The 14,633-nt window shown below is 29.5% G+C and overlaps 1 protein-coding gene across 2 annotated transcripts in view; it reads left to right on the top strand.

Annotated features, from left to right (window-relative positions):
* The window catches only part of Gprk2 (G protein-coupled receptor kinase 2), a 342,733-nt gene that overhangs the window by 317,693 nt on the left and 10,407 nt on the right, over positions 1 to 14,633 (top strand). Inside the window, exons 8-9 of one of the 2 annotated variants that reach the window (XM_065515447.1) lie at positions 70 to 750; positions 9,763 to 9,868. In XM_065515447.1, the coding sequence (XP_065371519.1) occupies positions 70 to 750; positions 9,763 to 9,868 (787 nt within the window). Of the gene's footprint in view, positions 1 to 36; positions 751 to 9,762; positions 9,869 to 14,633 lie in introns of both variants that reach the window. The other variant, XM_065515446.1, reaches the window with a different exon arrangement.

The raw sequence follows: 14,633 nt of genomic DNA, 5'->3' as shown, positions 1-14,633 counted from the left end.
TCGAGCGCCCCATATACAAATTTTATTTTTTTCAAGTTTGAACAAATTTCCCTTGCACCCTTTTTTTAGATATGAAGTAGAATATGATGAGCATCGTCTGACAATAGCACACGATATTGGCAGTCGATTTTTAGACATTGATGTGCCCTCATCGTTGGACACTTTAAACAATGGTAATACAGTAGAGGGTGCTGTCAACGATGTGGGTGCAGCGAACGATGATACTATTAATGACGAGAGCGTTGAACGGCAGCAGGAATATCAAACAACCTCCTCAATAGAAATGGAAAATATCAATACAACGCCAACTACCGCAACAACAAATCCTGTAGAGACTGAATTATATAACTATACCACCGCCAATAATACCAGTAGTAGTTGTAGCAACAATCATAAACATTTTCAGCATCACAATGGTGATGAACATGGTGGATCTTCCGGTGTTACTTACGATGGTGATGGAGGAGGTGGCGGTGGTGGGGGCAGTAATGATGAAGGCGGTGGTGGTGGTGGCAGTGGTAGTGAGACAACAACCATGGTGGCCAAATTGAATGGCAATTCCAGTAAACCAGCTTTATCTGCCTCCGATGAATTTGTTTTAGACATTTTAAATGATGATCTCATTTCACGGGTACGCAGTAAAATTAACAGTGGCAGTAAGGAGCTATTTGAGCCATGTGTTAAGGCGGTTAAAGCATTTCTAGCGGGTGAACCATTCCAAGAATTTGAAACTTCAATGTATTTTCATCGGTAAGTACATTCTTACTTATATAAAATATTTAGATTTATTGTAAATACATACATATCTTCTTTATATATATAATTCTTCTGTACGTGTGTTAGTAACTGAACTCCTCCTTAACGGCTGGGCCGATTTCGATGAAATTTGTTGTGTGTGTTTGAGTGGGTCCCTGGATGGTTTAGATTAACAATTGACCTATATAAGTACAATGGGCATGGCACCTCCCATACAAAGTAAACATTTATTATTGCATATCTGGAGTACTATTATAGAGGGAGTCTTCAAACTTTGTGTGAGCTATGGTAGAACAACGTTTGCCGGGACCGCTAGTACATTATAAATATCTAAATATTGGGTGTATGACTTAAAAATGTGGGATTTACAATATAGGGCGTATATTTTGAACGCGGTTTTTGTTTTTAATACCTTATATATCATTTTGAAGGGTACATATCTGTCATTTATTCGCACTTAGTTATTGAACTAGTGAACAAAGTTTTTATAACCTACACCACCATAGTGGAGTGGAACGTCCAAAAATATTAGTCTAACACCCACTTTATGAGTCGATTAAACGATGTCCGTTCGTTCGTCTGGCCGGCTGTCCACGTTAACCTTGTGCACAAAGTAGCCTCCATTCAAATGTCTCACGAAACTGGAGTTTATCGGTCATAACTATTTAATTTATTATGTATCTAAACAAACTTCGCTGCAATTAAGTTTTATATATACGAAAGTCATGTCACGTAATTTTATGATGATTGGTACTTAATTAGTCGTTTATGGTAAATAAGTTCCATCGGTTTCAATGTGCGGTTCAGAAATGGTGGTTTTGATACAGAAAACAAAGATCGCCCAAGCCAGCCAAACAAGTTTGAAGACCAAGAATTGGAGGCATTACAACATCAAGATTGTTGTCAAACTCAACAAAAGCTAGCAAAATCATTGAGAGCTACTCAAGCAGCAATTTCAAAACGTTTGCGAGCAGCATGATTCATCCAAAAGCAGGGAAATTGGGGGTACCATACGAATTGAAGCTGAGAGACATTGAAATACGATTTTGTATATCTGAAATGCTGCTTCAACGCTATAAAAGAAAATATTTTTTGCACCGAATCTTTACTTTCGTTTAAAATAGATCTTTTACGATAACTCGAAACATAAGAGATCGTATGTGAAGCCCGGGCAAAAAGCCGAATCGACACTAAAGCCAAATAGCCATGGGACTAAGGCAATTCTCTGTAATTGATGGGACCAAAAGGGTCCTATCTATTATGAATATAAATAATATGTTTCAAAAAAAAGCTAAAAATTTAAAAAAAATCCACATTTTTAAGTCATACATCCAAAATAATTTGTAACAAGCTAAATATGTTATAAACGGCAAAGAAAATTATTGTTTCCTGGAATTTCTAGGAGTTTGTGAAATGTATTATGTAATTAAGGCCGTCATAGAATCTTCTCGACTAACAGCCTTTGTATTGGTTTTGATATAAAATAATGTGACAAATATGTTCATTATGTTCACAATGACAATAGTTTTTCGTCAAAATTATTTAAATTTAAAGGATTAATGTAATTTATTAAAAATAATATAATAAATAATATTTTACACTGCTGCAATGCATACAGACTGATAAAAAAATTACGTTGATTTCGAGCGAAATTTTTGCCATGGAATTTTTATTTATACATTTTACAAAATTAAATTTTTTGGCCTCTTTTGTAACAAATAAAGATAATTTTATTTTGGAAAGTGTAATAAAATTAGTTTAAACTCTTATTTTTATTTTTTCCGGTGCATATCTGTTTTTTTTCTGTATAATTCTGTGGATATTTTCCCGTTTTTTTGGAGCTTTTTTCGCTTGCTTATTTTATTTTTTTGTGCATATTTTAACCTGCCCTGGTCATAACATTTTTTTATAGCATACGAAATAAATTAAGGACTTTTTAAAATATTCTTCCGTGTATTGAAAAAAATATAATGTTTTTATTCTTAAATAAAATATGTACATAATCTTAATGCAAAAGTTTGTCATTAGGATTACAATAATTTCACTTCTTATTTGCATTTTTCAAATGGCAGTTACGCCCTTTCGCATGTTGGTTGGCGATATTTAAATATTTATTTATATGAAATGCAAAATGTATGTATGTGTTAACATATTTTCTGTTTTAGATTCGCCACGTTGTGAAATTTTTTAGGTGGAATTTTGTAAACAATAAGCAGCTGTTACAAACAAAATCAACTATTGTGAATGAAATGTTCATGGGAATATCACGATAGCAATTTTCTCTTTCGAGGGAAATGGATTGTTCATGGGAACAAAATTTCACATGCTATTGCCGATAGGGGTGAATATGAGAAAGAAATATTCACTCCTATCGTGAAAAACATATGAAATTTATGTTCCCATGAAATATCCATTTCCCTCGAAGGGTAAATTGCTATCGTGATATTCCCCTAAACTTTTCATTCACAATATTTGATTTTGTTCGTAACAGCTGTTTATTGTTTACAAAATTCCATCTAAAAATTTCACAACATCGGAATTTTTTTCACTTGAACAAAGTTTATGAACGAAAAATGGGAAAAGGGAACATATTTCATGTGAAATATTGATTCGCGATAGGGGTGATTAACAGGCATGTCACACATTTTTTTTGGAATGGTTTCAAATCCGTTTTTTATTCCGTGTAATTAATTAATTCCAAAAATATTTAATAATTCTGTATTTCTGATTTTAATTTGACAATGTATTTTATATTAAAACAAAACTTAAGCTTTTGGTACAGAAATTGATTAAGCAGTTTAGAAAAATAAATATGTAAGTACAAAGAAATATTCAATTCCCCTTTGAATTAATTCCACTTTCGATCGGAATGGAATTTTAAGTATAGCGTTCCATGGCTAAAATTTCCTAAGTTTGTTCTAAATAAATGTCAAACGAGGACTGCCCAATTATTTGCATTTCCAAAACCAAAGATTTTTTGATGAAAACAAAAGTAGTGTTTTTACATAACCGCAAAACATAAAATGGCCCTCATCGCTAAAGATCTGTTTTTAAAAAAGCCAATTCACAAACATTCCCTACGTCCAAAGGGTTCTATTGATAAAATTTTCCAACTTTGTACTACATAAATGTCAAACGATGTCAGCTCAATTATTGAAATTTTATCATTTGACAGCCAATTTCTTCCTAAACTCAAATTGATTCACCCTTTATAAAGCCAATGTAATAGTTTGGTTTAAAGATGAAAGTCTAAAGCCGGATAAGATAAAACTATTATATTTTGCCCCATTTTCTCATTATCCGTTTATTATACCCTTCACCTTCGTGAGAAGGGTATATATAAGTTTGTCATTCTGTTTGTAATTTGTGGAATATATATTCTATATTCTTAATCCTTATAGATAGCGGAGTCGATTAAGCCATGTCCGTCTGATTGTTGAAATCAATTTTCTGAAGACCCCAGATATCTTCGGTATCCAAATCTTCAATAATTTTGTCAGACATGCTTTCGAGAAGTTTGCTATTTAAAATCAGCAAAATCCGTCCATAAATAACGGAGATATAACCTCTGAAAATTTAATAAAAAAAAGACAATTTATTGCATGCTTTGACAAAAAAAGCAACAAAACGTACATATGTTTGGATGTAGAGTTTCGTGTTCTGTTTTAATCGAAACCGAAACCGCGGTTTTTCAAGGCCTAAAACCGAAACCAAAACCGACAATTATGCTTCGGTTTTTACTTGTAATCTATTTTCAGTAGAAAAATAAAAAAAATAGAAATGAAAAACAAACTTTTTCATCCAAAGATTCATCCAAGTAAACGTATTATTATTAGAATTAAAAAATACCATAAAGCCCACATTTTGTATTCCTTCTCAGCATCATGAATGCCTAATTTCATATTTCTGGGCCCATTATTATTGAAAATGCAAAAGAAATGTACCTCTAAAGTCACCTTTTGCGAATTCTAACCAAAGTACTATTACAATAAAGAAATTGAACTATAGCCATCTATTATGTACATAAGTAAAATAATGTAATATAATAAATAATATATAAAAGAAGATAAGAAGATAAAGTACCTATTTTCCACAATTGAACCCCCGCACAGTGGCCGAAATACCTAACCTAGCGGCGCTTTAGCAAAATTTTAAAATTCAGAATTCGGCAATCTTTTTTTTATTTTTTTGGAAAATATAAACCTCAACGGATTTTTTCTGCTTTCTTTTTTGTTTTGTTCCTAATATTCGCACAGCTGTAAGCGTTCAAACTTAACACATGTTTGACAACAAAAAATTAAATATTTAATTTGTTAATAAGATTTGGGTTACATTTTAATTAAAGGTATGTATTAAACAAAAATAATTAGTTTGTGATCTGTGATTGTCTGTTTTAGTGCTTAACAGTGGAAAATGAAAACGTGCTTTGTGAAAGGGGTTTTAGATATGAAATAAAATTCTGTGTGGAATAATAGTAGGGTGGATTCGACCGGATTCGGTTAAATGTTTACATAGTTTGTTTAAATAGGTTGCTATCTATGTCAAGTTCAAATATTGGCTGGAAGTTTTTGCTAAGTTTTGAGTTTTTTTTTTAATTTTTTAATTAAAATGGCAGAGTGTAAACGCACCCTTCTTTTAATATGGCTTTTTACATTTTTGTGCAAAAATTGAATTTTGGCACCGAGAATTATATGGACTAAATTAAGAAAAAAATTTAATTTTATCAAAATCGTTCACGCGCAACGACCAACGCCCACTGCCCATATAATCGAAATCGATTTTTTCGCATAAAATTTTTCCTATCCAAGAAAAAGTCTCGAAATTTGGTACATACATTTTCTGAAACAAAAAAAGAACGTAAGCTAAGTTTTATTAAAATCTGCAATGCCCACCGCATACCGCCCATGATATCCAAATCTATTTTTCCCATAAAATTTGTCCTATCCAAGCAAAAGTCTAGAAATTTGGTCCATACATTTTCTGAAACAAACAAAGATCGCATGTCGAGGGAAACGCCCATCGCCCACGGGTAAGATTTTGACAATTTTTTCACTTTTCATGACCTGGTATCTCCGGAACCATTTCTTCCAGTAATCCAAAAGTTTGTATTTGTCTTAACCATGTAGAGTACAATTTTTATACTAAATTTCGTCAAGATTGGCGAGGGTCAAGTCCAAAATCTATATTCTGTTGCTTGGTTATATATGGAAGTATCCATATACTTAAAAAACCGAACAAATTTAAAATTTAATGAATTGATTATATTTAAATATATGTATATAAGGTTAAGCTAATTTGTTATTAATTGTTGAAATACTTATGTAAAATCTCATAATTTGTGAATTGTAAACTTGAAAAATTTGAATAAAGGAAAAAATATATAATAATAATAATAATAATAATATATGTATATAAATTAAAAAAAATATAAAAAATGCATTCACAATTTTTTATGTTTTTAAAGTTATTAACAAAGGTCCGCTAGATTGGGTATTTCGGCCTATGTGCCCCGTCAAGTTTGAAATCAAAGTAATTTCCAGATTATAGGTTCAATATTATAGAAAATTCAAAATGCGCCATTTGAAGAACAAAAAGTACTCCAAAGTTTGGTTTAGTTCTCCTTTTTTTGGTATCATAATACCATTGAGCTCCTTATTATTGATTATTTATTTACTGAGAACAATATTAGCCAACTTTAATAAGCTAACTAATTTAATATATTAAAAAAGTACCATTAAAAGAAAATGTACCAATTTTCCTTTATCCTAATGAACACCCGTCAAGTTTGAATTTTAAATTTGTTAGGTTTTCCTATATTATCAACTGATTTTGTTACTATAACACTTGATATTTAATAAATTATCTTAAAACCGACCGAAACCGATCGGTTTTCAATTTTTTAAAACCGGACCCGCGGTTTTGAAATTCTTCGGTTTTTTGGATACTTTATTTGGATGTGTGTTGGTTTCATTGCATCGCGTATTTTGTTTTTGTTTTTTCACGCGTGGGCGTTATGTGGGGTGGGTGTTAATGATTCCTTAAAAATATATATATTTTTTTTTTAAATAAAAGTTAAATTTTAGCTTTTTATTTTTGGCTTAGATGGGATGTACTGGGTAAAACGCGTGCGTCCTCGGTATGGAAACAATTGCTCATCAATAGTCGTATCGAATATAGCGTAAGAGAAGCTTGAAGCGGTTGAGGGACATCGTGGCCTTGTAGATGTCATGATGATATGGTTACCAAAGCTCTTTGGCTGGCTGCGTATTGGAATTGAATATACCTACAAATAATAGTAATCCGAAAAACGCGTACATTTCATTCTCATTTGTTGCTGTCCAAACTCTTTTGGTCGAATCCGGATGAGCTATATTCCAATCCCGTGAGATGTCTGATGCTTTATGGTTTGTTTCTCGAACAATTACACTCACCATCTTGAATATATTTATTGGACTGGCAAATTGAGGCTGCATTACTGAGGAAGGCCCACTTTTTCCAACAACTGGTAAATTGTGTGCATGTGGACGGTATTTTACCGATGAATTTTTCTCCCACACAACACCATCTTTGGATGCGTAAAATTCACCAGCTGGCAAATTGGAAGTTACTTCACCCACTTCTTCTTCAACAGCTGCTTCCTCTTCTTCACAGTCACTCTCTACTTCATCATTGTTATCAATGAACCATGTCGAGGTCTTCCCACACCTCATCACTTATACCCAGTGTTACCAATTTAGCCCTATTCAATCTTGTTTAGCCACAAAAAAATTAATTTAGCCTTTAGCCTTTTTTATTTTCATTTAGCCATTTTTATGACTAAATCAAAGCTTACATATTTACTCTAATGATCTGAAATTTTTGCTGTTGAAAATTAGTAAAATCAGTTCAAAAAAATTGGTATGGATATTATGACAAAAATCAACTAAAAATGTCGAACCAGTAATCAATTTAAGCACATACAAATTGTTGGACCTTCCATACATTAAAAAAAAATGCTATAACTAATATAGAGAAAATGGACGTTATTTAAATAAAAATTGTTAATATTAATGTTAATGTTTTACGCGCAGGTCCGGGAGTTTATAAAATCATATATAGGGTTAAAGAGAATACTTTTAACTTCATCTGGGCTATGTATTGACGTAAATATAGTACTTTAACAAATATTTTATAACACATGCCATGTAAGTATACCGTTTTCAAAGACTACAATCCAACCAATTTAGAAAAAAAAATTCAGTTCATTATCGATAATAATTTAGCTATGAAATTTAAAGTTAAGGATCAACATACAGGAATAAATATTCTTATTTTCTTGCATTTGAACGTGTGTTATATTCATATATTTTTGTTTGTCTATTCGGCATAGCCAAATGTAACATTCCCGATGAGCACAAGAAACTAAAAAGCCAACCGAAATGATAAATTCTAGAAACCGATACACAATACACTTGTTTGTACAGCTTTGCCTCGTGTTCGCAAGAGCTTCCACAAACACACATACTCACATTTTTGCAACTTAACGTCAATCAGAAGATCAACTGTGTTGAATGTGGATCAGCTGTCATTAATTTTCCATATGGGCTTCATGAGGCCGAGTAGGTACACTTACCACATTTTTACATAAACAGACAAGGTTGTTCTACGAAATCCATAGTAACAATATTTTACTGAATTCATTATGTTCAGAAGGCATTAGCGGTAGTTGACATAAAATATTTCTTCGCTCAGAGCAAAGGTAAAAACTTGGCGACTACTCAAAATCAAAATGGGCCTCGAAAAGCCCAGTTGAACATCCTAGGGTTAAATGAAAAATTTTTAAAAGTTTTCTTGATATATATAGGATGCTATACGCTGAAAGTGGGCAATATACATACATATACTAATTATTATAAAAAATAATAATGCATCCACAACAAAGGTGAAGGGTATATAAGATTCGGCATAGCACTCTTACTTGTTTTTTATATTGACGATGTACTGAAAGTTTTCATACAAAAATTATATTAATTGGAAGTATATCGTTACGAAAAACGATAACAGACATTGAGAAAATGGAACTGAATAAAACTGAAGGTTCCAAAGAATTAAGATTTAATTAAATTATCAAAATTAAATCAAATTTTATTTTTTAACCATTCCACTAAACAATTTATTACGAATTAATTGATTGGCTTAATTATTTATTACTTTAAACATATTGAATTCATTAGTTTGACCATTTATTCTTTATTTCCTTACTGAATTATTCATGTTTTCTTTAACAGCAATCCAGTACAGTATAGCTTAATACATTTTATTAAATTTTCTTTAATTCAAAATTTGAATTAATTTCATTTTGAATTAATTTTAGAATGAATGAATACTCTTCAAATAAAAGCCTTTGAATGAAGTTAAAGAATTTGTTTATTTTTTTTTTTTGTAATGAATTGAGATTTTAGTGAATTAAGCTTAAATGGAATTAATTAATTCGAAGCTCTGAATGAAAGTTTGCATAAACTTCTAATTATTTAAACAGTTTTTAATACTATTTTCAAAATGTTACTTAATAAACAAAGTCATTGCCTTTTAAAACAAACATCAGACATTGGAAACCCAAAAATAGAATATAATTTTTATTTTTTACGATTCTATTTGGCTTCTTTTCAATTACAAATAAACTACGTAAAGGGGTTTCCCAATTGAAATAATTCAACAAGCACCATTTGAATAAACAAAATAAATTCGATAGCGAAAGAATGTGTTAACTAAAAGCTATTTCTTTATTGAATTATTAGATAAAAACTTAACAGCAATTCATTTCAAAATTGCTATAAACAATTTATGACTATTAAATACCGCACAGTTGAAACTTTTTTTTAAACTATTTGTTTGTTTCGATGCTGAGCATTTATTGTTTTGATGTATACTACATATATTAATTTAATATATTTTTCTTTAAAATATGAATAAAAATTCTCATCTACATATTTACTTGATTTTTCATATTTATTTTATATTCTGCAGTTACTTACAATGGAAATGGCTGGAAGCACAACCCATAACGTATAAAACATTTCGTATGTATCGTGTTTTGGGTAAAGGTGGTTTCGGCGAAGTATGTGCATGTCAGGTAAGTGCTTCAGCAATAACTTGATGTTTTAAGCCTTTTGGGGTTTTTAAACAAATACATTTGGTCTATATGATCCATTCAGCGGATACAACATTTAAAAAAAATAATAAGTTCTTTCGAAACATTGTCGTCCAAAATATCGGGCGAAATAACGGTATATCGTACGTGGCATAGAACGGAAATAATTTTGAGATACATGTAGAAATATGCGAAAATTTGCGAATCATGAGAGACGTTATGTTTTCTTTTAATTTCTTACACAAATATTTTTCCTTTACAATCCGTCATATTTAAATAAAAACAATATTTGGTTGATTTTGTAGTAAATTAAATTTTATATCGTACGTGACAGATTTTTCTCTTATGGTAAAACTATATACATTCAGTAAATATATGTATCTAAACAAAAACTAAAAAAAATAAATAGAAAGTATATAATCGGTTTCAATAAACAATTTGATAATAGGAAAAAAAATTTACAGTAAAATTCATTTCATAATACTACTAATTGGGAATTTAGTTTTCGCCGCAATCTTAGTCTAAAACATACCAATTAAATTAAAAAATTAAATATAGTCAGTTTAAACTATTACTTTTGTCCTTAAAATTTGCAATAAACTCTAAATACGTTCACATAGTAACATTTTAGTGTTTTCTCCTATTCAAATCATTTTGAAAAAAGTGTATTGTAGAAATTACCTATTGAAATGGATAATAAAACTAAGTTTTTATACCCTTCACCTTCGTGAGAAGGGTATACAGTGCCGGTCAAAATAATAGCACCACAGAACCTTAAAGCAATCAACATGGAAAATATTTTTATTTTCATAGTAATTTTAATTAAATATTTATAGTATATCATTAATTAATCTCTATTTTTTCTATGAGTAAAGTTTTCTTTAAGAAAAATTAACCTTTCAATCAATTATATGGTATTTTTGAAAAATACCCAGATTTTGTGCAGTCAAAATAATAGCACCATCGTAAGAAGTTGTCGAAAAAATATAGAATATTTATGTTTTCGATTTAAAAAATCGCCATAATATTATAATTTGAATTAATTTATATCGAAATGAATAAAATTTAAAACAAAAAAATTAATTTTACTTTTCAAATTTTTTTGTAACAAAAATAGTGGTGTATGTGAGCTCTAGTTTCAAAAATTATGATTTCTGAACATACAATTAGCTTAATTCAGAAAAAAAACTATTTATAGATATTTAGAAATGGTTTTAAAAAACATTGCGTTGTAATAAAAAAATATAAATTTCAGGTTGCGAAACCGCTTATCGCTTTTAATCATAACACTCTTGGCCCACCGTTTCGAAAATCAGGCATTTATGTTCTGCACAGTGGTCAAAAGTGGCGACTAGTGTTGCAGTTATTCGCTGACCATTACAAGAACAATATTTAAATTATTTAAATCCTAGAACAGTTTTATCATAACAATATAACATCCTCTATTAAAGGTAAAATTTCCGAAGTCGCATTACCATTTTTCAACATTCAAGTACCAAAACACTTTTTGGTCAAATAATTAAACAAATTATATTGTTTGATATCAGACGTCTATAGAATGTCCTCCGAATCCAATTTCAACTAAAATTTAGGATAATATATTCATCTTTTCTTAAAAACACACAGATTTTAAAATTATAATTTGATCGTGGTTTTCCTACTATAACATTCGAAGAATATATTGAATATGTGGAATAAATAATTCAATATTATATGATCAAATGCTTGATAAAATCATACTCAGATATAAATCAAAGAAATTATGACCCTAGGAATGATCTATGCACTTATAAATTGATATAAATTTGGGTTTCGAGCTAAAAGGTCAATGTCGTGGCACAGGATGCGATATCCCCAAACTTAATTTTATTAAAAATAGATGGCCAAGAGTTACAAAAAGGGTAAAAGGAAACCAAAAATATTTAAGAATTTATTTTGGGGAATGAAAAAATATATTTGGCATACAAGTTCGATACAAAATATTCAAAACTTTAGAATCTTTATGGGTAGGAGGTGGTCGGTCTCTTTTTTTCCAAAAAATACGAAAAGAAAAGGCAGCAATATTTTACTTTTAATAATAACTTGTTAAGAACGTTACAAACCATAATAATTGTTATTAAATTAAATTTTGTCCTGGTTAATTTTTGCTTATTTTAATCGATTTCTACCTTGGTGCTATTTTTTTGACTGATGAATTTCGTAGGTAGTTATATATTATGTAGTTTTTCTTTAAAATTTGCATCTAATTTTCAAAATTATTTTTAAGGTTTGAAAGTTTATTGAATTATGTATAAATTTATACAAAAACAACAAAAAATAATTTAATAGTTTTTATGTAATATTATTATATAACAATATGAATGTCGTGGTGCTATTATTTTGACCGCAACTGTATATAAGTTTGTCATTCCGTTAGTAATTTCTACATTTTTCATTTCCGACCCTATAAAGTTTATATATTCTGGATCCAAATCTTTAATAATTCTGTCAGACATGCTTTCGAGAAGTTTGCTATTTAAAATGAGCAAAATGGCAATATGGATATCTAATGATAGATATTTCAAAAACCATAGTAAGATGGACCTACAACGGGTCAGAATCGGAAAAATATTTTTTAACCCGATGTTTTTTTCGATAAATATAAAAAAAAATTAAAAAACTAAAAAAAAATTTTAAAATTTAAAAAAACAATTCGAAAAATTTTTTTTTCCAAAAAATTAAAATACTGTAAAAAAAATAAAATTTGTTTACCTGCATCAGTTGAGAACGGCAGGACCGATTTTGACAATTTTTTTTTTTTTAAATGTTGGTCATAGTCCAACTTAGGTTTTTACGAAATGAAAAATTGACCACGCCCACTTTTTTCGATTTATCTAAAATCGGAAAACGTCTGCACCTACATATTTGGCTAATTTGTTTTTAAATGTTCGTAGTAAAATTCGTAACAAAAACAATTTTTTTGGAAAATAAATTTAATGCATACATTTTATGAAAGCTTTATTCTTTGCCTATCCATAATTGTCTACAATTTTTAAATCGGTATAAAAATGTGTGAGTTAGAGGTACTAAAGTACTACGACCTACTCTAAAACAGTTTTTTCAAAATAACTCAAAATTTTGAGGGTGTCTTAAAATCTGTAAAATCTTTATGTCCTCAACTAGGCCTACAACCCCCATTAGGTCGCTTTTCAAGCTCTGACAAAAAGTGTTATTTTGTAGCAGAGAGTTATTAATTAAAATTCGAAAACGAGATCACGAGAAAATATCCATTGAAATAAAATTACATAACAAATAAAATTACTCATTCGTTGTCATAAAAATAATTAATTTAAAAGATGAAAACACATTTTTTATATAAGGGGATTCCCTAAACTTTAAAAATCGAATTAAAAGTATGTATTTCATTGTTGTCTACATTCTAAATCCGCTAATAACTTGGCCAATAAGCGTTTAATCAAGAAAAGGAGCTTGATCTGTGATCACTCATATTTCTGAACAAAATATAAAAACTCACAATATCCAAATTCCAATAAGCGTTTAATCAAGAAAAGGAGCTCGATCTGTGATCACTCCTATATCTGACCAAAAATCGATTTTTTATATAAAAACTGAAAATATCTAAATTCGTTAATAAGTTGGCCAATAAGCGTTTAATCAAGAAAAGCAGCTCGATCTGTGATCACCAGGGAAACCTGAAATATGCTCTAAAAAAAGCGTTTTAAGCGCTTTAAATATGCAGTAAAAACTTTAAAATATGCTCTTAAAATTTAAAAATATGCTCTTAAAAAACAAACTTTTACATAATTGTTAACCAAAGAGTATACTTTTATTTAAAAAAATCAATGCAATTCATTTCTAAAAAGGTAAAGTAACATAAAATAAACAAAAATAACAAGAACTAAAAAGTATATCAAAAAATAAATACAACATAAAAACAATAGGAACTTAAGTTATGAAAAGTCCTCGAGAGGTATTTTTTGATGATATTTTATATAAATATAAAGTCACTTCTTCAATTAAGATTATTATTGTAATTACAAAATGTTGACTTAAATTTTCAAATAAAAATCGTTGTCTATTGGATCTGAAAACATTTTTATCATAGAAAATATTCTTTCGACATCAATTGATATTTCTTTAATACTTTGAACGGTTGAGTTTGAATTAGAACTAATATTTGATATTTAGATGGCGCTATTATTAAAATAGTGCTTATTTTATATTAAAACAAATATATTTTTCAATTTTGAATTTTAAACAAAGGAAGTAAAAACCTGTAACACAACAGCGAAAATAAGTAAGACAAAATTTGTTTTTGATAAAGTCAAAATATGCTATTAAACAGTAAAATATGCTCTAAAACGCAAAAATATGACATAAATATGCTCCTAAAACAAATATATGCAAAAATATGCATTTAAGGGCAAAATATGCAAAAATATGCACTAACAAATCGATGCCAAAATTCTTAAATAGTTCTGAAACGTGTAAATATCTTATCCATGTGCCCATTAGACTCACCAGAAAAAACATGCATTTGCATATTTTGGTTTCCCTGGTGATCACTCATATTTCTGACCAAAAATTAAAAAAAAACTCAAAATATCTAAATTCGCTAATAACTTGCCCAATAAGCGTCTAATCAAGAAAAGGAGTTCGATCTGTGAAGCATGAGGCAATTACAGGTCACGATAATTCTCAGTTTGGCGATGTCAATTGACCGTATCGTTCTTGTGATTTAAGGACG

Source organism: Calliphora vicina, chromosome 1, assembly GCF_958450345.1.
Source record: "Calliphora vicina chromosome 1, idCalVici1.1, whole genome shotgun sequence".
In the NCBI taxonomy this organism is placed as follows: Eukaryota; Metazoa; Arthropoda; class Insecta; order Diptera; family Calliphoridae; genus Calliphora; species Calliphora vicina.
Note: the sequence above shows the minus strand (reverse complement) of the source record. Positions and strands in the feature narration are given on the sequence as shown.